Source organism: Anser anser (genome assembly GCF_964211835.1).
Source record: "Anser anser genome assembly, chromosome: 22".
NCBI lineage: Eukaryota > Metazoa > Chordata > Aves > Anseriformes > Anatidae > Anser > Anser anser.
In genome coordinates, this window is record NC_139743.1 from 9,643,598 (window position 1) to 9,663,959 (window position 20,362).

Consider the following 20,362-nt stretch of genomic DNA (forward strand, 5'->3'; position numbering starts at 1 on the left):
GGGGCGGGCGGGCGGCTACGCTGCTGATGACGTCACCCCCACCCCCCCTCCCCGATCGGCGCGTGCGCAGCTCGTCCCCCGCCCCCCCCAGACCCCCCCCGGCGCGCGGAGGATGCGGGGCCGCAGGTGGGTGCGGGGACGGGGGGCACAGAGCACCCCCCCCCGGGGTGCGCTGCGGGCAGTGCGGGCTTCATGGGGCCGCACGGGCCGGGGGGGGGATTTGGGGTGCGGCCGGGGGAGGGGTGACCGCGGTGGGGGGGCGCACGGGGCGTTGACATTGCGTGGAAGCGCGGGGAGGGGGGGAGGGGTTGCTTTTGGGGTGCGGCTCGGTGCTTTGCGCCCCCCACCCCACCCTGGGGGCAGGCGTGCGTTGCGGGGTGCAACGCTGCGGGGAGGGGTTGGGGGGGAGAATCGAGGGGCGAGCTCGCGGGGGGGGGGGGGGGGCTGCTCGCACCGCAGCGGTGCGTGGGGGGGTGCCCCCTTTCCTACGCCCCCACCCCCGGGGCTGGGGGGTGCGTTGGGCGTTGCGGGGCCGTGCACGAGGTGTGTGGGGGGTGCAGCCCGGGGGGGCGTCGGGCCGTGGTGCGTTGTGGGAGGGGGGGCTTCTTCGCGGGGGTGGGGGGCACCAGGGCGCTGCGTGCCCCGGGGGTGCCCGGTGCGCATCAGCATCCGTGCAGGGGTGGTGCACCGGGCGCTGCGCACGCGCTGCGCGGGGAGGGGGGGCACGAAGCAGGGGGAGGTGATTTGGGGCTGTGGAGGCGTTTTGGGGTGCATCGGGGGTGGTGGGTGCAGGGGGCGCATGCACAGAGCTGCACGTATGGGGGGGGTTGCTGGCAGGGGGCGTGCATGCGCACTGCACGAGTGCAGGCGTGTGCATGCAACGGGGAGCTCGGGGTGGGGGCAGACAAGGGGGTGGATGTGAAGGGTGCACGGGGCACACGTACAGTGCGTGGGATGGGGCTGCATGCATGTACAGCAGCGCTTGCATGTACAGCAGTGCATCCATGTACAGTGGTGCACACACAGGAAGGCGCGTGTGTGTGCAGTGTGTGCTCACACCCCTGTGCGTGCAAACACGCTTTGCACGTACCCCCGAGCATGCATGCAGCATGTGCACTGTGCACGCATGCACCTTCACGCACACACACCCGTAAGGGTGCGCCCCATGCCTGTATGTGCGCACTGTGCCTGCATGCTCGGGGCTGCATGTGTGCAGAGCTGCAGGCAGGCACAGGAGGTACCTGCTCAGTGCACACGTCTGAGGCACAACATCACCCATGGGGTGTGCATGTCCCTGGTGAATGCATGCAGCGGTGTGTGTGTGTGCATGCATGGGGACACGTGTGCGTGGAGGTGTGTGCATATGTGCACAGGGCTCACTTACATCTGTGTGTGCATGTACCCCTTGCACATGTGCACCCTGACACTCATGCACCCCCCAAAATGCATGCAGCACATGTATGCACAGTGCACAGGTGCACCCTCATGTGCATATGCCCCTGTGCAGGTGTGCCCCCCTCCGGACGTGGGGGTGCGCGCATGCACAGGGGTGTGTGCCTATAGGATACTTATGGGATGCTACTAAGATGCTGTCGGGGTTTACTAAAATGCCATTAGGATACAGTGAAGATAGCGTTAGGGTACTTCCTGGATGGCACTAAGGTACTGGCAGGATACTATGTGGAGGCTATCTAGGTACTGTGAGAGCACCAGTGAGGTGCTGTATGGAGCAGGGCACAACCAGGATGCTGTCAGAACACTGCTGAATTATTACCAGGATCTTTCCTGGGATGATAGTGCAATACTATTGGGGCATTAGGAAGGTGCCACTGGGGTAGTGCTAACATACCTTCAGGGTACTCTCAAGATACTACAAATGATAGCGTTAAGATGCTTTTGGTGTAATAATATGGCAGGACTAGGACATTCTCAGGATACTACCAGGATCTTACTGAGATACAGTGGACACACTAGTAAGATTATCAGGACCTTATAAAGTACCACCACGATACTTTCAGGACTCTACTAGTAATTTATTGCTAGAATCCTATCAGGATACTACTGAGATTCTGTCAGGGCACTACTAAGATATTACTAGGATATTATTGGAACTCTACAAAAATGCTTTCAGCACGTTGATAAGACACTATGAAGGTACTACTGAGATATCAGTAGAATATTCACAAGAAAGCACTAAAATAATAGATATCTGGATTTTACATTGCACTACTGAGATACTATCAGGATACTGCTAACATACCAGCCATATACTGTTAGGATCCTATCAGGTACTACTGTGATACTTTCAGGACACTATTAAGATATGACCAGGATGCTATCAGGATGCTCCTGACATAGAATCAGGGTACTGCTATGATACTGTCACAACACTGATAAGGTGCTTTCAGTACAGAACTCAGTTTTTACTAGGATGCTGTCAGGATGCTACTAGGGGGGATACTTCTGAGATACTACTAGGGAATGAGAAAAAGTAGTGGTAAGGTGCTTCTGGCATACTATCGGGGCAGCACGAGCTTAGGATACTGTCAGAACATTGCTGATACTAGTATGATACTTTGATGCCACTACTAAGGTACTAGTGATATAGTAGGAGGATACTACTGAGATACTAAAAGTTCAGTAATAAAGCTGGTGATGTGATACTGTTGACTTACTGTCAGGGTAGCAGTAAGATACTCTGGGGGCTTTTAAAATACTTTGCTACTAATTATGTTGGGATAGTACTTAGAGACAATCAGCATATTACTATAGCACTACTAAGATGCTATGAAGACAGTAGTAAGATGCTGTAGGGATGCTGCTGTTACCCCTGGGACACTACTAGCCCTGTACTGGGATTACAGCCAGCAAAGTGCAAGCAAAGGGAATTGGGAGCCCAGCTGGCGTGACCCTGAGCAGCAGGAGCCTCACAGGTGCCCTCTCCCCACAGCTAAGGCGGGGGCAAGGAGGATGGAGGCACCCCTGGTAAGCCTGGAGGAGGAGTTCGAGGAGGGGCCTGGGGACGATGGGGGAACCCCCCGGCGCACTGCGGACCCAGCGCTGGCTGAGCTGGAGAGCTTCTCAGCTGAGATGATGAGCTTCAAGTCGATGGAGGACCTGGTGCAGGAGTTCGATGAGAAGCTCACTGTCTGCTTCCGCAACTACGACGCCGCCACCGAGGCCCTGGCCCCTGTGCGGGGCCGCCTGCAGGCACAGGAGGAGGAGGAACGCCTCCAGGACGAGGAGTGAGTAAGGCCCCTTCCTCCCGGGGATGCCTGCCTCCGCACCCCTGTGGAGTCTGGCTCCCTGCATTGCAGCATGGTCATGCAGTGTGCCGAAGTAATGGTGTAGTAACCTGTGAATAAGCCCCCTTGGGGCCTGTGTGCCTTCTTGAACCCTTGAGAGGCTTCCTCCACATGCAGCCCAACCCCTCACATCATGGCAAAGCTGTGCAGTAGCGTGGAGTAGCTGTGTAGTATCCTATGAGTAGGGCACTGTTGGGCCTGCATGCCTCCTTGCAACGTTATGAGATGCACACATGCTGCCCCAGCACACAAACCAGCCTCCACCACTGCAGCATGGTTAATGCAGTACATCAGAGTAACAACATTGTATCCTATGAGTAAGGCACCACTGGGGCCTATGCACTCCTTGCATGCTCACAAGATGCCCTCTGCATGCAAGTCACACCACTGCATTGCAGCATGATCATGCAACACCTTGGAGTAGCTGTGTAGTATCCTATGAGTACATACAGCAGGGTGCCCCATATGGCATTGCAATGGGCCACAGCAGGCCCAGGCTTTGTGAGTGCAGCAGGGGGTGGGTAAGTGTAAACTTAGAGTAAGGTGTGAGTAGGGCTCAGCCTCCTCCTTTCAACATGCAAGCAGTGCACCAAGGCGGGGCAGCCAGTCTGGGAATCTGGGGCAAAATCTGCCCAGCCTTGCCTATTTGGCCAAAAACGGTGGCATTTGCACTGAAATCTTAATTTTCCTTAAAAACCTTTTTTTGTTGTTGCAAAAATGCCGTTTGGGGGCAGAATTTGCCTTTTTTTTTTTTAGTGGTGTTTGTCTATAAACGCCTTTCTAGTGGATTTTTTGTGTGTGTTTAATTGGGATTATTCCCCAGGCTGCAGTTCCTAATGCTGATTTTTCAGCAAGCGAAGTGGTTGTTTTCAACCCCAAAGCTCCCAAATCTCTTTCTTTTCTTTTCTTTTCTTTTTTTTTTTTTTTCAGAGAAAAATCAGTAGTTTTTCAGAGAAAAAATGCGTTTTGGCCTGGTGCCGGGAGCGCCGCGCTGTCGCCGGCAGCCGGCCCACGGTGCTGCTTTGTGCTGCTTATTGTGTCGTTTTGGGTCAGTTTGGGCAAAACAGGCTTTTTTTTCCCCACTCTTGAATGAGCCCTGTGTGCGTGGGTGGGGGATGGGCTATGGCCTTAAAGGCACCATTTTCCACTAATTATTAACCAATTATTGCCATAATTAACCCAGAAATCTCCTTCCATTGCTTGCCTGGTTCTGCAAGGTGCTGTCCCTTTAAAAGCAGAAAAAAAAAGCAGATTTGGGGAATAATCACTTGCTTTTTCCTTATTTGTTGCATTTTTGCTAAAACTGGGAATATATATTTTTTTAATGTGCATTTTTGTGTATTGATTTGTGAAATATATGAATAAGGGGGAAATTAAGGTCAGGCAAGGAGGGGGATGAGATGAGTTCCCAAGATGGATGTTTTTGTCGTTGGTTGGGGGCTGGGGGCATTTGGGGAGGGGCGAGCTGTTTTGGGATGGTTTAGGGGGAATTGGGATGTGTGTGGATGTGGCACTGTGTTGGATGGAATGGACTAAAACTGCAGTTTGTCGTGGTGGGAAAATGGCTGGTTTTGCCTAAATTTAGGGGGGGAGGTGTCAAGACCTGGGAAAATGCATGGGGGTTGGTGTTCTAACCTTGCCTTTTTCCCCATTTTTTACCTTTTTCCCCGTGTTGCCACTTTTCAGCTCTTTTTCCCCTCTTCTCCCATATCCAGTTTTCCCTATTTTTTTTCACTTAATCCCCATTTTATGCCTTTTTATCCATTTGCCCTTTTCCACGTACTCACTTTTTTTCTTACATTTTCATTTTCCTCAATTCCCTTCCCCCCATTTTTCCCTTTTATCCCTTTTCTCCTTCTTTTTCCCATTTTCCTCCTTCCACTGTCTAACCTCATTCTCCATTTTCCCAATTTTCCTTTCTTCCCACTTTTCTCTACTTTGCCATTTTCCCCTTTTTTGCCTCTTTTCTCATTTCTTTCCATTTCCCGTCTTTTATTCCCATTGTCCTTTCCATTTTTCTGCCTTTTCCTCCTTTTTACCTCATATATCTTTTTTTTCTCTTTTCTTCGTTTTCCCTTTTTCTCCCCTCTACCTTCCCTCTCCTTTTCCCCGTGCACCTTTTGTTTTGGTGAAATGGGGCCAAATCGGTCCAGCCCTGCGGGGGAATGTGGGGCGCACACGTTAGTGGTGCAGAAGAGGTGGCCGGGGGCTCCGGGCAGCTGCTGCATAAAGGCCGTGGTTTGGGGTGTTTAGGGCAGTTTTGTGGAGTGACTTGCGGTATGTTCAGGGCCATGTTTCGTATATTTTTTTCTAGATTTTTTTTTGTCTGTTTCAATTCATTTTGGAGTGTTAGATGAATTTTGGGGTGTTCCATTCCAGGGCTGTTTTGCGGGGTGGCTCCAGGCATTTCACTGCTGTGTTCTGGGGCAGCAAATCAGTGTATTTTGGGAGGCTTTGAGGTTTTTTTGTTTGTTTGTTTGTTTTCAGGGTATCACAGCTGTGTTTTGGGGTGTTCCAGGGCAGTTTTGGAGGGTTTCAGGGCATCAGGGCAGTGAATCTGGACAGTTTTGCTGTCACTTGGTGCAGTTTTGGGTTATTTCAGAGCAGTGTCTTTGGGTGTTCCAGGTCCAATTTTGGGGGAATTTCAGGGCAGTTTTGGAGGTGATTTAGTTTTTTTTTCAGGGTGACAGTTTGGGGTGCTTCAAAAGGGCATTTTGGGGCACTATGGGGTGTTGTGGCTGCATTTTGAGGCATTTCAGCATGATGCAGGACAGCATTTTGGGGGAGTTTTGAAGCATTTTGGACATTGCAGAAGCTTTTCGGGGTGTTGCGTTTCTATCGTTGTCTTTTGGGGCAGTTGGAGATGTTCTGGAGCAGTGCAGTGGCATTTTGGGTTGTTTCAGAACAGTGTTTTGGTGCTTCCAGAACAGATTTCTGAGGCATTCTAGAAATCATCTTAGTTTTAGGGCAACATTTCGGGACATCATTTTTTTATTCTTCTAAGAGTGGCATTTTGGGGTGTTTTGGGGTGTCAGGGCAGTATGCTGGGGCACTTGAGAGTGCTTTGGGATGCTGTTAAGAGATAGAATTTTAAGATATACAAAGATGTTCTGCTGCAGCGTTTTGGGGCATTTTGGAGCGTTTCAGGGCAGTGTTTCGGAACAGCATTTTGTGAAATTTCTGGGTGTTCAAAGGTTGTGTATTGGAACATTTTGGGGCATTTGAGAATATTTATGGTTGTTTCGGGGTGGTGTTTGGGAGCATTGCAGGGTGGCACTTTGGGCCGTTTTGGAGTATCTTGCTTTTGGGGGCATTTGGGCGTAATGTTTCAGAATGACATTTTGGGACATTTCAGTGCATTTGGGTGGGGTTGGATTGATGCATTTTGAGGCATTTCATGGTATTTTGGAGCATTTTGGGCAGTGTCTCTGTGGAGCATTTTGGGGTGTTCCAGAGCAGCATTTTGAGATCCTTTGGGGCTTTTCAGAGTGTCTTGGGACATCTCAGGGCTTTGAGGCAGTGTTCTAGTGCAGCATTTTGGAGCATTTCTGGGGCTTTAGGGACTTCCAATTTTTTTGGGGGACATTTCAGGGCATCAGGGCAATGTTTTGGGGTGGTATTTGGGGATATTTAGGAGTGATTTAGGATGGCGTTTTGGGGCGTTTAGGGTCATTCGGAGCATTGCTGTGGCCTTTTGGGGGTGAAGTTACAAAATAGTGTCTTGGGGGCATCACAAGTGTTGGGGTACTTTGGGATATTTCAGGGCAGTATTCCAGAATGATATTTTGGGATGTTTTAGGGTGTTCTGAGGCAGCATTTTGGGTGCTTTGGGATGTTTTGTGCATCTGAGTGACGTTTCAGGTTGTTTCCAGGCATCATTTTGGGGCATTTCTGGGTGTTCTGGGGCTGCATTTGAGGCATTTCGTCATGGCATTTCAGGATGGCTGTCTGGGACGCAGTGCTTCTTTGGGGCATTTTGGGCCATTTTGGCAATTGCCGCTCACCACCCACCTCCCTGCAGGGTCTGGGACGCCCTCACTGATGGCTTCGCCCCCCGGGACTCCCCCCGACCCTGGCTGCACCCTGAAGCTGAGGCCCCCGATGGCACCGACCCCCAGGTATGGCTGTGGCACTCTTAACACCCTAAAACCCTCCTGTTCCCACGTGAGCCCCAGTGATGATTGACAGTTGTCAATCAGCCCCAAGGCTTAGCAACCATCAGGGAAGGAGCTGAGACAGGGTGCTTCAGACCACCCAGAAATGGTGTATCTGGGGGGGCTGTTCTTTCATGCAGTACCAATGACAATTGCACTAAAACGGTCAAGATTAAGTGCTTGGTTTGGCAATCTGGTCCCTGCCAATCTGTCCCTAAGCTGGGGGTAAGGTGGTGTATTTTGGAGGGAGAAAATAGCATTTACTTCTTTGTAGTGAGTTTGTGCTGTGAGTAGCTGTGTTTGGGATTGTGGGAGGGCAGTAAAAATGTCCCCAAACCCACTGAATTAAGCCCATTTGGATGTCACACAACCTGTCACTAGAGAAGGTGGGAGAAAGTCCATTTCTTGGTTTATTTTCTGCTAAAAAAATAGCAAAATAACCTTTGAAAGATAGTAAAAAAGATGTCTCCCCATCCAACATCTTCGTTGTTCACCCCCCTATCCAGCATCCCTCTCCGACATCTCCCTGCCTAATGTCCCCATCCAACATCTCCATCCAGCCTCTCCCCATTTAACGTTTCCATCCCACGTCCAACATCTCCCCTTCCGATGTGTTCGTTATCTCTCCATCCAACGTCTTTTTCCGACATCCCTCTGCTTCTCTCAGTCCAATGTCTCCATCCAATGTCTCCCCATCCATTGTCCACATCCATTGGCTTCGTCCATTCCCCTCCAATGTCTCCCTATCATCTCCCCATCCAATGTCTCCATGCAACATCTCTACGTGCTGTATCTTCGTCAAACTTGTCCCCATCCACCATTTTCACCCAGCATCACCATATGAAGTCCCTGTCCAACATCATCTCCCTGTCCAACATCCCCACCCAGCATTTCTGTCCAACATTTCCATCCAACACACGGCTGTCTGGTGTCCCCATCCAGTATTCTCAAACGAGGTTTCCATCTAACATCTCCTAAGGCAACGTCTCCATCCAACACCCTGATCCAGTGTCTCCCATCCAATGTCTCCCTGTCCTACCTCCCCATCCAGCATCTCCCCATCCGTTGTCTCCATCCAATATCTCCCCAATGCAGACCCTGCAGGTAGCGCGTCCCCAGAGCTGTGGCTCCCTGGCAGCTCTGCCCATGAGCTGTGGGGGCCATGTCTGTGTCTGTGCCTGCACCAGGCGGTGTCCGTGGTGCCACCGGGGCCACCCAGCTTGTGTCTCCTGCAGCTTTGTGAGAAGGAAGAGGAGGAGGAGCTTGCTGAGAGGAGCGAGCATGACTCAGGCATCAATGAGGAGCCACTGCTGACGGCTGAGCAGGTACCCTCAGCCCCTGTGGGTACCCAAACATCCAAGTGTGCCCATAACACTGGGCTCGCATCCCCCAGGACAGCCTCAGCCCACCCCAGCCCCATGGCTGTATGCTCAAAGTGCAAAAAAGGCCAAATCCCATCATTTTGGAATGCTGTCCCCTCTCTGTGGGCAGGGGTGCAGGACACAGACGTGGGTTGCAAGGGGGAAGCCATATGCAGACGTACAGATGGGATGTGTGGGATGCAGAGCTGGAAATGGGGGTGCTGAAGTGGGGTGTGGGGTTTGGGCGCAGATGGGGATGTAGGGTGCACATACAAGATGTGAATGGGCAGCACAGTGCAGGTGCAGGATACCCATGTAGTGCGCAAGGTGCAGGTTTGGACTGGGGGGCAGGTGGAGGGTGTGGGGACAAGTACGGGGTGCAGGATGGAGGATGCAACGTAGGGTGTAGGGAGCGGGATGCAGGTGTAGGTAAGGGATGCAGCTGCAGGATTCGTGGTGCAGACGTGAGATGGCGCAGCATGGTGCGGTGCAGGTGGAGGGCGCAGGCAGCAGGGTGCAGGTGCAGGACAAGTGCAGGGTGCAGGTATGGGATGAGGTGGGGTGCAAAGTGCAACTGGAGGGCACAATGCCCCACAGGTCATCGAGGAGCTGGAGGAGCTGATGCAGAGTTCGCCTGACCCTGAGGCTGACCCTGACGGTGATGAAGATGAGGAGGAGGAGGAAGAGGAGGAGGAGGAGGAAGCTGAGGCTGATGCAGAGGGTGATAGTGGTGGTGGGGGCATGGAGCCCATCCTCCTGCGTGAGCTGCACACTTTCTCCCCCACCTTCAACAACAACTGCTCGCATGAAGGTACGGCCAGCAAGACCCAGGCCAGTCCCTTTTTGGGGGAAATTCCCACCAAATTGGGCAAACAAATCTCTCCAGGTTTCAGGGCTGGCTGGACCCAGTGTTTAAGCACTGTTTGGTCAGGAGGGGGCTCTTATAAAAAAATAAGCCCACGGAGATCTTGCTTTTAGTGTTGCATTAAGTGCACCCTGTGTGTCACCAAGCACACCACACATTTTGCAGAGTATCTCCTGCATTGTGCATTGTACTAAATGCCTTTTGCTAAATGCATGTAGTGCATTTCTCTAAAACATTTTGCAAAACACTGTGCCATTCATTAAATGTGCTATACCTTGCACTGTTATCACCATCTTTTCTCCATGTATACCAAGCATTTTGCTAAACATACCATGCAGTTCATTAAATAACCTGTGTATTTTGCAAAAATGTCTTATGTGTCCTGCGCTCTTGCATCCTGCATTTCAGTAACTGCACTTTCCTCATGACACAATGCATGTGACTGCATGCAGCAGACTCTTCTCTGATCCGTGGATGGTGCATTTTCCTGATTTCACTGTGCATTTTACTGAATGTTTTGTGCACCTCCCTGAATGCACCGTGCCACTAAATGCACTGTGCACCATCCATAATGTGTGGAAAACTTTTTGGTGCTTTTCAGTAATTGCACTAGGTTTTTTCCCCCTTAAAGCACCATGCATGCATTTCACTAACTGCATGGAGAGTTTCATTAATCTCATCGGGCATTTTGCTAATTGCACTGTGTACTCCCCTAATTGCACATAGTACATTTCATTTATTGCACCATGCATGTCAGTAATTGCACCAAGCAACTCTGTAATTGCTCTGGGCATTTAATTTATGACACTGGGCATTTCAATAATTGTACTATGACAGTGTTGGGTGTTCCAATAAATGCACTGTGCATCTTCATAATCACAACACATTAAAAAAGTTTCAATGTGCATTTCACTAATTGCACTGTGCATTTCATTAATTGCCTCTGTGGAATTTTACTAAATGTCATGTATGTTCAAATAATGCTTGTCACTAATTGCACCATGTGTTTCACTAATGCACTATGCCTTTCACTGATTGCACCAGGGATATCACTGACTCTGTGCATTGCACTAATTGCAACAAGCATACCAACAACTGCACGGGGCATTGCCGAATTGCACCGTGCATTGCACTAGTTGCACTAGACATTGCTGTATCGCACCGTGCATTGCACTAATTGCACTAGACATCGCTGTATTGCACCATGCATTGCACTTAACTGCACTGGGCATTGCCAAATCGCACCATGCATTGCACTAATTGCACTGGACATTGCTGTATCGCACCATGCATTGCACTAACTGCACTGGCATTGCCGAATTGCACTGGGCATTGCACTAATTGCGCTGGTCATTGCTGTATCGCTTAGTGCATTGCACTAATTGCGCTGGACATCTTACCATTTGCACTGGGCGGCCCAGTAATTGCAGAGTGCATGTCACTAATGGTGCAGTGCATTTTGCAATCGTGCAATGCGTGTCCCGTCTCTAACCGCCCCGCCGGCAGCAGGGCTGGAGCAGCTCTCAGCCGGGGAGCTGGTGGCGGCGGCAGGGCGGGCGGAGGCGGCGAGCCGGGCGCTGTCGGCGGAGCTGGTGGCACAGCTGGCGCGGCGGGACGAGCTGGCCTTCGAGAAGGAGGTGAAGACGGCGTTCATCGGGGCGCTGCTGGCGGTGCAGGGGGAGCAGCGGGAGCAGCGGGAGGCTGCTCGGCGTCGCCGCCGCGACCGGGGGCTGAGCCTGCAGGGGGGGCGCCCCGAACGCGGGGGACACATGCCCAGGAAGGTGGGAGATGCGGCGGCCGTGGGAGGGAGACGCAGGGGGACGGGGGAATGTGGGAACGGGAGGGCATGGGATGGGAAGGGGGTCCATGGGATCCTGGGGATGTCGGAATGGGATATGGGGACGTTGGGACAGGGAAACATGGGGACATGGGACGGGATGTGGGGACATGGGACAGGGTGCGGTGAGGATGGGGGGATGGGATGGGATGGGGGGATGTAGGATCTTGGGGATGTGGGGATACAGGGACAGAGGGTGGTGAGCATGGGGGAAAAGGGGACGGGATTCAGGGAAAGTAGGGGTGAGATATAGGGACAGGGGGACATGGGAGGATGTGGGATCTGGAAGATGTTGGAATGGGATGTGGGGAAGTGGGGACGAGGAGGTGGGATGGGGGGACATGGCCACAGGGGACTGTGGGGACATGGGATAGGGTGGGATAGGATGAGGGGGATGTAGAATCCTGTGGATCTGAAGATAGGTTGTGGGGATACGGGGACAAGGAGCTGGGGACAGGGGGACATGGGATGGGATGGGGGACCACAGGTTCCAGGAGATGTGGGGATGGGATGATGGGACAGGGGGAGGTAGGATCAGGGGGACATGGGCTCCCAGGGATGTGGGGATAGGGGATTTGGGGACATGGGGACAGGGGCAGGTAGAGACAAAGGGAGATGGGATGGGATGGGATGGGATGGGATGGGATGGGATGGGATGGGATGGGATGGGATGGGATGGGATGGGATGGGATGGGGGACATAAAATACTTGGAATAAGAGGAATACAGGGGAAGGTGGGAACATGGGGACATGGTATGGAACAAGGTGATATAGGAGAGGGGGAGGTGGGGACATGGGGGTAGGTGGATGAGGAATGGGATGGGATGTAGATATAAAATGGGACAGGGATGTGGAATGGGGGGACTTGGGATGAGGGCACATGGAATGGGGATGACATGGGACAGGATGGGGGACATGGGTCAGGGGCATGTGGGGATGGGATGTGGGGATATGGGGACTGGGGAGGTGGGGACAGGGGAACATGGGGTGGGATGGTTGGACACAATCCAGGAGACGTGGGAATGTGATGGTGGGACATGGAATGGGGGCACGTGGGAAGGAATGGGGGCACATGGGATTGGGGAGGTAGGAACTTAGGGACGGCATGGGGGGACATGAGGTTGGGCAGATGGGATGAGGGACAGGAGACGTGGACAATGCGTATGGGACAGGGAACATGAAGGGGTGGGATGGGAATGCTGGGATGGGGGGACATGGGACATGGAGAGGACACATGGAAATGGGATGTGGGGGCAGGTGGTTGTGGGGACGGGGGGCCACGGGCATAGAGGGGAGGGGGGACAGCAGGGCATGGGACAAGGCCATGGTGGGGACAGGGATGTGGGTCAGGGAGACGGGGACATTGGTGCCGAGGGAGGCGTGCAGGTGCCCGGGAGGTGACGGGGTGACGCGTCCCCAGCGCTTCAGCATGGAGGGCATCTCCAGCATCCTGCACTCCGGCCTGCGCCAGACCTTCGGCCCTGCCACCAACGAGAAGCAGGTGCTGCCTTTTTCCCGCCACATCGCCCAGATCTGTCCCCTTTCACCTGCCCTCTTGCACACCCTATTTCCCTGCATCCCCCAAACCCCATTTTCCCCTTTTAAAATATTCTTTAATCTTACAGCTTTGCAACACACTTCTCCCTGCTTTGCAAATCCACCTTGCAAAATCATCTTTTTTCATCCACAAAATCCTCCCTTTATGTTTGGGCAGTTTTTGCGGCATCCAAATAATTCAATAGCCCCCAAATGTCTGCAAATTAAATGTGATTGCAGGAAAGTTGCAGACATACTTTGCATTTGTGCTTTCATGCCAATTTGGTGCAATTTGCATCATCGAGATGAACAAAAATTTATAGTTTTGTGGCATGAAGATGTTTCTGTGGTCATTTTTTCTGTTTTGCAGTACCTGAACACAGTGATTCCTTATGAGAAGAAGGGATCGCCCCCCTCCGTTGAAGACCTGCAGATGCTCACCAACAGTGAGTCCTCGCTTGGGCAGTCATTTTGCATCAGAATCAGCCATTTTGTATTGCTGCAAGACGGCCGATTTGGGGCACAAATATACATTGCTGCAGCACCTGTGATTTTTGCATTGTTGTAACACAGCCAGTTTTGGTTGCATCGTTGTAGTGCAGGCGGTTTGAGGTTCAATCAGCCATGTAACACCATTGCAACACAGCTGATTTGAGGGGAAAACACCCATTTGCATCACGGCAGTACAGCTGCTTTGGGGCACAATCACCATTTTACATCAATGCAGCATTGACAATTTTGGGGCACAGTTGTCTGATGTGCAGCATTGTGGATGCAATCCACAAAACCAATCTGGGGTGAAAATACCTCTTTTGCTTTGTGCCAGCATGGCTGATTTGGAGCACAGCTGTTTTTTGCATCACTGTGGTCCAGCCACAGTGGCAGACCCACTTTGCAACCCCCAACATGGCCTATTTGGGGTAAAATCGCCCATTTTGCATTGTTGTGCCCTGGCGTATTTGGGGTACAATCACCCATTTTGCATCACTGCAGCACAGCTGATCTGCAGCAAGCCCCCATTTTTACACCCTACAAAAGTGCGAATTTGGGTGTGAAACACCCATTCTGCATCACCCCAGACTGGCTGATTGGGGGTGAAAAATGCTCATTTTGGATACTGCCATGCTTGGTGCTTTGTGGGAGACTCTGTCCGTGTCTCTGGTGACTTTTGGGACAGAGAGGGGGAATTTTGGAGGGGCATGTAGGGGCACAGGGGCTGGGCTCATGGCACTATTCCCCCTCGCAGTCCTGTTTGCTATGAAGGAGGGGAACGAGAAGGTGCCCACACTGCTGACGGATTACATCCTCAAAGGTACCTGCTGACCCTGCACATCCCCTGTGCATCCTCCGTACAGCCCCCGCACATTCCCTGTTTATCCTTGTGCATCCCTTGAGCATCCCTCATGCGTATCCCGCACATCCCCTATGCACCCCTCATGCATTTCCCAGGTATCCTTTGTGCATGCTTGTGCCACTGTGCATCCACCACACTTCCCTTCTGCATCTCTTGTGCATCCTTTTTGCATGCCCTGCGCATCCCTCATGTATCCCCATGCATCCCTTACTCGTCTCCTGTGCATCCTGTGTGCATGCTTAGGGCCTGCAGGCCTTATGCATCCTCATGCACCCTCGTTGTCCATTCTCCTTCATCCCCCTTGCACCCTTACGTTGTCCTTCTGCATCTTTCATGCACCTTCATGAACATCTCCTGTGCCTCCCTCCTTTTTATCCCTTGTGCATCCCCATTCATCCCATCTGCTAGGCATCTGTTGTACATCCCGTGTACCCTTTGCACCATCATCTGCCCCTTGCACATCCCCTGTGTCCCCTCATGCACCTCTTGTGCATGCCTTGTGCGTTCCTCCTGCATCCCTTTCATGTTCCTCCCACATCCCCTGTGCATCCCATTTGCAGCCGCTGTGCAACCTCATGCAGCACTCATGCATGCTTGTGTACCCTTGTGCATCCTAGTGCACCCGTGCTCATGCATCCTTGGTGCACACTCATGCACTCTCGTGCATACTTGTGCATGTGAGCCCCTAAGTATGCTTGGGCTCCCCTGTGCACCCCCATGCACTTGCGCATACTTATGTGTCCTTATGCAACCTGGTGCACGCTCATGCATCACTGTACACCTTTACAAACCCTTGTGCATCTCTGCATGCTAGTGCACTCTTGTGCCTCCTGGTGCAAGCCTGTCCATCGTTGTGCACCCCTGTCTGCTTGTGCATCATCATGCAGCCCAGTGCAGCCTTGTGCACACCCGTGCACTGGCAAACGCCCACGGCCTCTCTCTTTGCAGTGCTCTGCCCAACCTGATGTGGCGCTGCCCTTGAGCTCCCCCCACCCCGGCGCCCCCCCAAAATGGGGGCCAAACACAAGGAAAACAGGTCGCCTGCGGCCCCCCTGCCCCACGCTCCCCCCCCCCCCGCCTTTGCACAGCTGGGAAATAAATAATTTGTTTCATTAATTAAGCAACTGTCCTCCAGTATCTTCTTTCCCTGCCTACAACGCTCACCGTGTTTTGCAGCTTTTAGATAGAAAAACATGCTTTTTGTAGAAAATGCCAAGGAGGAAACTGCTGTGAAGCTCATGAATATTCAGCATTTTGCAAAATATGCACATTTTGGCTAGTGAGCTGCTGGGTGCTCGTTAGGACATGGAAGAAGGTGGGAGCTTCCATTTTGCGGAGAACCAATCAGATTTGGGGAGTGTTGCTCATTTAGGGTGAGAGTCACTAGTTTGGGGGTACTTTCTTTTTTGGAGAACATGTTCTATTTTGGGGGTGCAGCCATCATTTTGAGTCAACTTGTCTTATTCAGGGGGGAAGGCACTATGGGGAGTTTCACTCATTTATGGGAGCATCACTTGCTTTTGAGAGTCACACATTTTGGGGAACATCACTCTTTTGGGGGGGAGTAACTCATTTTTTGAGAAAAACACTTTGGGGAAAATCACTAATTTGGGGAACATCCCTCCTTTTTGGGGAACATCATTCAGTCATTTTGGTGCACATTGCTTATTTTGAGGAAGCATAACACATTTCATGGAAACATCTTCCATTTTGGGCTGGGACATCCATCTGGGGGCATATTGCATATTTGGAGGAGTATAATGCATTTTGGGGGAAAGTCACCCATCTGGGGGGTGCATTGTTCACATTGAGGGCAAACCACTCCATTTTGGAGCTCTTTAGGGAAGCCTCACTTCCCTAAAGGGGGGGTGCATCACTGTTGTGCAAGTAGGAATCCTTTTTGGGCTGCATCACTCATTTGTGGGCTTAGGGCGAGTTACCCATTTTGGGGGAGATTCACCTATTTGGGATTTGAGTGAATTGCCTGTTTTGGGGGGGGGTTACTCACCCATTTTGGGGTTCCTCTACAGCCCCCCCCCCAGAAGAAGCTGACAATAAAATACAGCTGCAAAACCTCATCTCTTAGTACTTTATAATAAATGGACATGAATTAATACTAAATTACAATGAATCCTTTATGAAATTATGGATTACATTCACGCCAGATCAGTATCGAAAAATAGGCTTTTCTGCCCATTGCATCGCTTTGTTGCTGCAGCTGTTTTTCTGTGGCTGCTGTTTCTTCTCAACTCCTCAAGAGCCAAAAGAAGGACAAAAATGGCAATTGTTGCAGCCGCCCAAATCCTTCCTTACTACAGAAGGACAAACCCCGCAGTTATGGAGAAGAACCTGCAGAAAAAAACTTTTGTTTCCCCCCCATGGTACAAAGAAGAGCCCCTGTGTCACCTGGGCTGCTTTTGTCTCACATTTTAAGGCAAAATTTGCCCTTTTACTACCATTCAAAAGTCTCCAAATGAATTGCTTTTGTAGAGCTGCCCTCCCTGACACCTCATTCAGGGCACTTGGGGGTGAGAAACCCAATGTTTTCCTGTGCAGGTGGATGATACTGGGAGAAATCATCTTTTCAGCGACCATACTGAATTTCCTTCCTCCCGGGCAAAGCCTGGGGTTCACTGTTCAACTTTGGGTGAAAGTATGTGGATTTTTTTTTTTTAAACCATTTTTTCCTTTTTGGTACCAAAGCACCCTGGGAAGGTCTCTCTCCTGGCAGGTTTTGCCCAACTTTGCATCTAGTCTCAGCCCTTAAGGAAAAGGGTGTTTTTTTTTTTTTTTTCCAGATTTGATGGGTGTTTAGCACATAAATTAAAGAGTTCAGGGGAGCTTTCTCCCTTTTCCAGAAAGTCACGTATGGAGTCACCAAATGGCCACGACATTGGAGGTTTGGGCAATCCAGTGGGTCAAGAGTGTGACACTTTCCTCAAATCTGATCTGAAGCAGAATTTGCACTCAGCAATTTTTTCCCACCTGCTGATATTTATGCCTGTGAGTGATCTTTTCTGGGGAAGCCTTCCCAAAAAAAATCAGTCCTGGTTTTTTTTTTTTTTTTTTTTTTTTTGCACCAAGAAATCCAAGAGGATGCAGCAGCCCACAGTGAAAAAAACGTGTTACCCCATGGCATCCAAGCATTGCGGGCATAACATCTTCCACTAAAAATGCTTTCCTCACCAAAAACGAAGGGCAAAGGGTGAAAACAAGGATAAAACTTGGAAAAAAAAAACAAAAAAACAAAACAAAACAAAAAGTCCGGCCACAATATGTGCCTTGTAAACGCATGTCCTTCACTTCCACGCGCTGGTGTGGTGGCCCCCGTGCTCCCACAGGCAGATAGGGCACCTGTCAGTGCCTCCAATTTGCTCTTTTCTCACCAATTTGTTGCTGTTCTTGCCATTTTTTGCCATTTGAGAGGGGGGGTGTTTCTGGTGCCATCAATGATTTGAGGAGGGTGCAGGGGGAGCTACTCCAGCGAGTCACTGTGGTCCAAGCCGAGGTCAGTGCCGGGTGCAGCTGGGAGGCCACCAGGCTCTTCCTCCAGCTCTTCCTCCTCCTCTTCCTCCTCTTCCATCTCGTCCTCATCCTCCTCCTCATCTTCCTCCTCCTCCTCGGTACCGTCTAGGGAGTCATCATGGGCCGCCAGCATGGCTTGCTGCATGGCCATGGTGGCTGTGGCTGATGACAGGGGCTGCAGGTTGTCCATGCCAAGTGGGCCTGAAATTTAAAATATATATGTAAGGACTCCCCAGCCAACATCAAAAGGACAAAAAAAGTGCATCAACCTAGAATAACACAAGTGGAAAGCTGTATCTATGCAGAATACTCTGTAGGGTGTCCCACCTGATCCGGCCATCCCCCAAAGTCCAAACCTTAACATTTTAGCTCATGCATCTTTGCTGAATAACAGGAAACACTCATTTTTTTCAGCAAGAGGATGTCCAAAGTGGTTGGGAAGATCTTCTCTTCATCTTTCTTTACCACTTCCTCATCTTCTAATCTTCTGTTCTCGTTTTTGTCTTCTCCACCTTTGACGGGCAGAGGCCACGGGATGAGGTTCGACATGGCCAAGTGCCGGGTCCTGCACTTTGGCCACAGCAACCCCATGCAGCGCTACAGGCTGGGGGCAGAGTAACTCAAAAGCTGTGCAGAGGAAAAGGATCTGGGGATGTTGGTCAATGCTCAACTGAACATGAGCCAGCAGTGTGCCCAGGTGGCCAAGAAGGCCAACAGCCTCCTGGCTTGTGTCAGGAACAGTGCAGCCGGCAGGATCGGGGAGGTGATCGTCCCCCTGTACTCTGCTCTGGTGAGGCCGCACCTCAAGTGCTGTGTTCGGCTTTGGGCTCCTCACTACAAGAAGGACATCGAGGGCCTGGAGCACGTCCAGAGCAGGGCTACGAAGCTGGTGAAGGGCCTGGAACACAAGTCCTGTGAGGAGCAACTGAGGGAGCTGGGGTTGTTTAGTCTGGAAAAGAGGAGGCTCAGGGGAGACCGTATCGCTCTCTACAACTACCTGAAAGGAAGGTGTGGGGAGCTGGGGGTCGGCCTCTTTTCACAGGTAACTAGTGATAGGACTAGAGAGAATGGCCTCAAGTTGCGCCAGGGGAGGTTTAGGTTGGAAATTAGGAGACATTTCTTAGAAAGAGTAGTCAGGCATTGGGATGGGTTGCCCAGGGAGGTGATGGAGTCACCGTCCCCGGGGATGTTTAACGAAAGGTTGGACCTGGTGCTTAGGGACATGGTTTAGAGGGCAATATTGGTAGTAGGGTGATAGTTGGACCAGATGATCTTGGAGGTCTTTTCCAACCATAATGATTCTATGATTCTTTCTTTTCATCTTCTGTCATCGTCTTTTTTCTTTGGCTCATGGCATCATAGAATCATGGAATGGGTTGGGTTGGAAGAGACCTCAAAGACCGTCCAGTTGCAACTCCCCTGCCATGAGCAGGGACACCTCCCACCAGACCAGGTTGCCCAAAGCCCCATCCAGCCTGGCCTTGAACACTTCCAGGGATGGGGCATCCCCAGCTACTCTGGGAAACCCGTGACAGTGCATCACCACCCTCTCAGTGAAGAATTTCATCTTCTCATCTCTTCTTCTCACTTCATTGTCTCTTCATTTCCACCTTTCCTTATCTTCTCTTTTCTCATCTTCTCTGGTCTCATCTCTGCTCTCTTTCTTTTCATCTTCTCTACTCATTTCTCCTTTCCTTCATCTTCTCTTTTCTTCATTTTATCTCGTCTCGTCTCGTCTCATCTCGTCTCCTCTCTGTGCACCTCAGGAATACCCCAGCTGATGTCCCTATAGCAGGTCACCCCTGAGGGCCGTTCCCATGCCCAGGTGATGGCAGTGCCTGGCACATGGGGACCATGACACTGCTGTAGCAGTGGCACCATTGTCAGTGCACCTGTGACGGCCAGCTGCAAGGACTTTCTTGCATGGGCCATACCTTCACCATGTTTTTTCCTTTAATCTTTAATTACCAACATCAGGCCCTAATTTAACATGCAGCCACCCCATCCAGGAGGAACAGGGGCCATTAGGATTTGTCCTTACCGTCAGGATTTGTCCCCGAATTGCCACCCTGCTGCTGCAGGACTCCAGCAGCGATGGAGTTGGGCCAGAACCGCTGGGTGGGCCGGTGCTGAGATTTGATTTTCTTGGCTTTGGGGGCTGGGTCCGGGTTGCTGGCATCGAGCATGGGTTGTAGGATGCGCCGCCTGGCGTTGATGAACCTTTCCCAGGAAGACAGTGGCCATTAAAGTAAATAACAGTTGTTATAACAATTTTGAGTAGAAACTATAACAACAATGAATTGCACTATAAAACCATTTCATAATTGGCTGCTTGGTCCAGAAAGCTGTTTTTTCCCAAGCCATCCACCCCATTTCATTTGTCTGTGGCATGTTAGGCCACTGTCCTAATTTTTCCAGCTATTAA

At 51.3% G+C, this 20,362-nt stretch overlaps 2 protein-coding genes across 14 annotated transcripts in view; one reads left to right on the forward strand and one right to left on the reverse strand.

The window, feature by feature from the left end:
- FEZ1 (fasciculation and elongation protein zeta 1) lies at nucleotides 1-15,532 on the forward strand. 4 transcript variants are annotated; one of them, XM_083808233.1, is made up of 10 exons: nucleotides 1-126; nucleotides 2,951-3,245; nucleotides 7,327-7,423; nucleotides 8,647-8,784; nucleotides 9,418-9,631; nucleotides 11,192-11,466; nucleotides 12,943-13,023; nucleotides 13,429-13,504; nucleotides 14,305-14,370; nucleotides 15,361-15,532. In XM_083808233.1, the coding sequence occupies exons 1-10, from the start codon at nucleotides 27-29 to the stop codon at nucleotides 15,375-15,377; spliced, it is 1,359 nt and encodes a 452-aa protein (XP_083664359.1). In that variant the 5' UTR covers nucleotides 1-26; the 3' UTR covers nucleotides 15,378-15,532. The 4 variants fall into 4 exon arrangements, with proteins under 4 accessions (XP_083664359.1, XP_083664360.1, XP_083664361.1 ...); XM_083808234.1 differs by having other exon boundaries at nucleotides 11,195-11,466; XM_083808235.1 differs by having other exon boundaries at nucleotides 2-126; nucleotides 8,695-8,784.
- A 958-nt stretch (nucleotides 15,533-16,490) lies between these two features.
- PKNOX2 (PBX/knotted 1 homeobox 2) overlaps nucleotides 16,491-20,362 on the reverse strand; it is an 88,140-nt gene continuing 84,268 nt past the window's right edge. For all 10 annotated transcript variants that reach the window (XM_083808223.1, XM_083808224.1, XM_083808222.1 and 7 more), the window contains 2 exons: nucleotides 19,979-20,157; nucleotides 16,491-18,138 (listed from right to left, as the gene is read on the reverse strand). In XM_083808223.1, coding sequence (XP_083664349.1) covers nucleotides 17,888-18,138; nucleotides 19,979-20,157 — 430 coding nt within the window. In that variant the 3' untranslated portion in view covers nucleotides 16,491-17,887. The remainder of the gene's footprint in view (nucleotides 18,139-19,978; nucleotides 20,158-20,362) is intronic.

Bases quoted from the DNA above. Each gene is read 5' to 3' on its own strand.
- FEZ1 (XM_083808233.1), top strand. From the start codon at position 27: ATGACGTCACCCCCACCCCCCCTCCCCGATCGGCGCGTGCGCAGCTCG. The intron at 3,246-7,326 runs GTGAGTAAGGCC...ACCTCCCTGCAG, and splicing joins GAACGCCTCCAGGACGAGGA to GGTCTGGGACGCCCTCACTG. The intron at 9,632-11,191 runs GTACGGCCAGCA...CCCCGCCGGCAG, and splicing joins CAACAACTGCTCGCATGAAG to CAGGGCTGGAGCAGCTCTCA.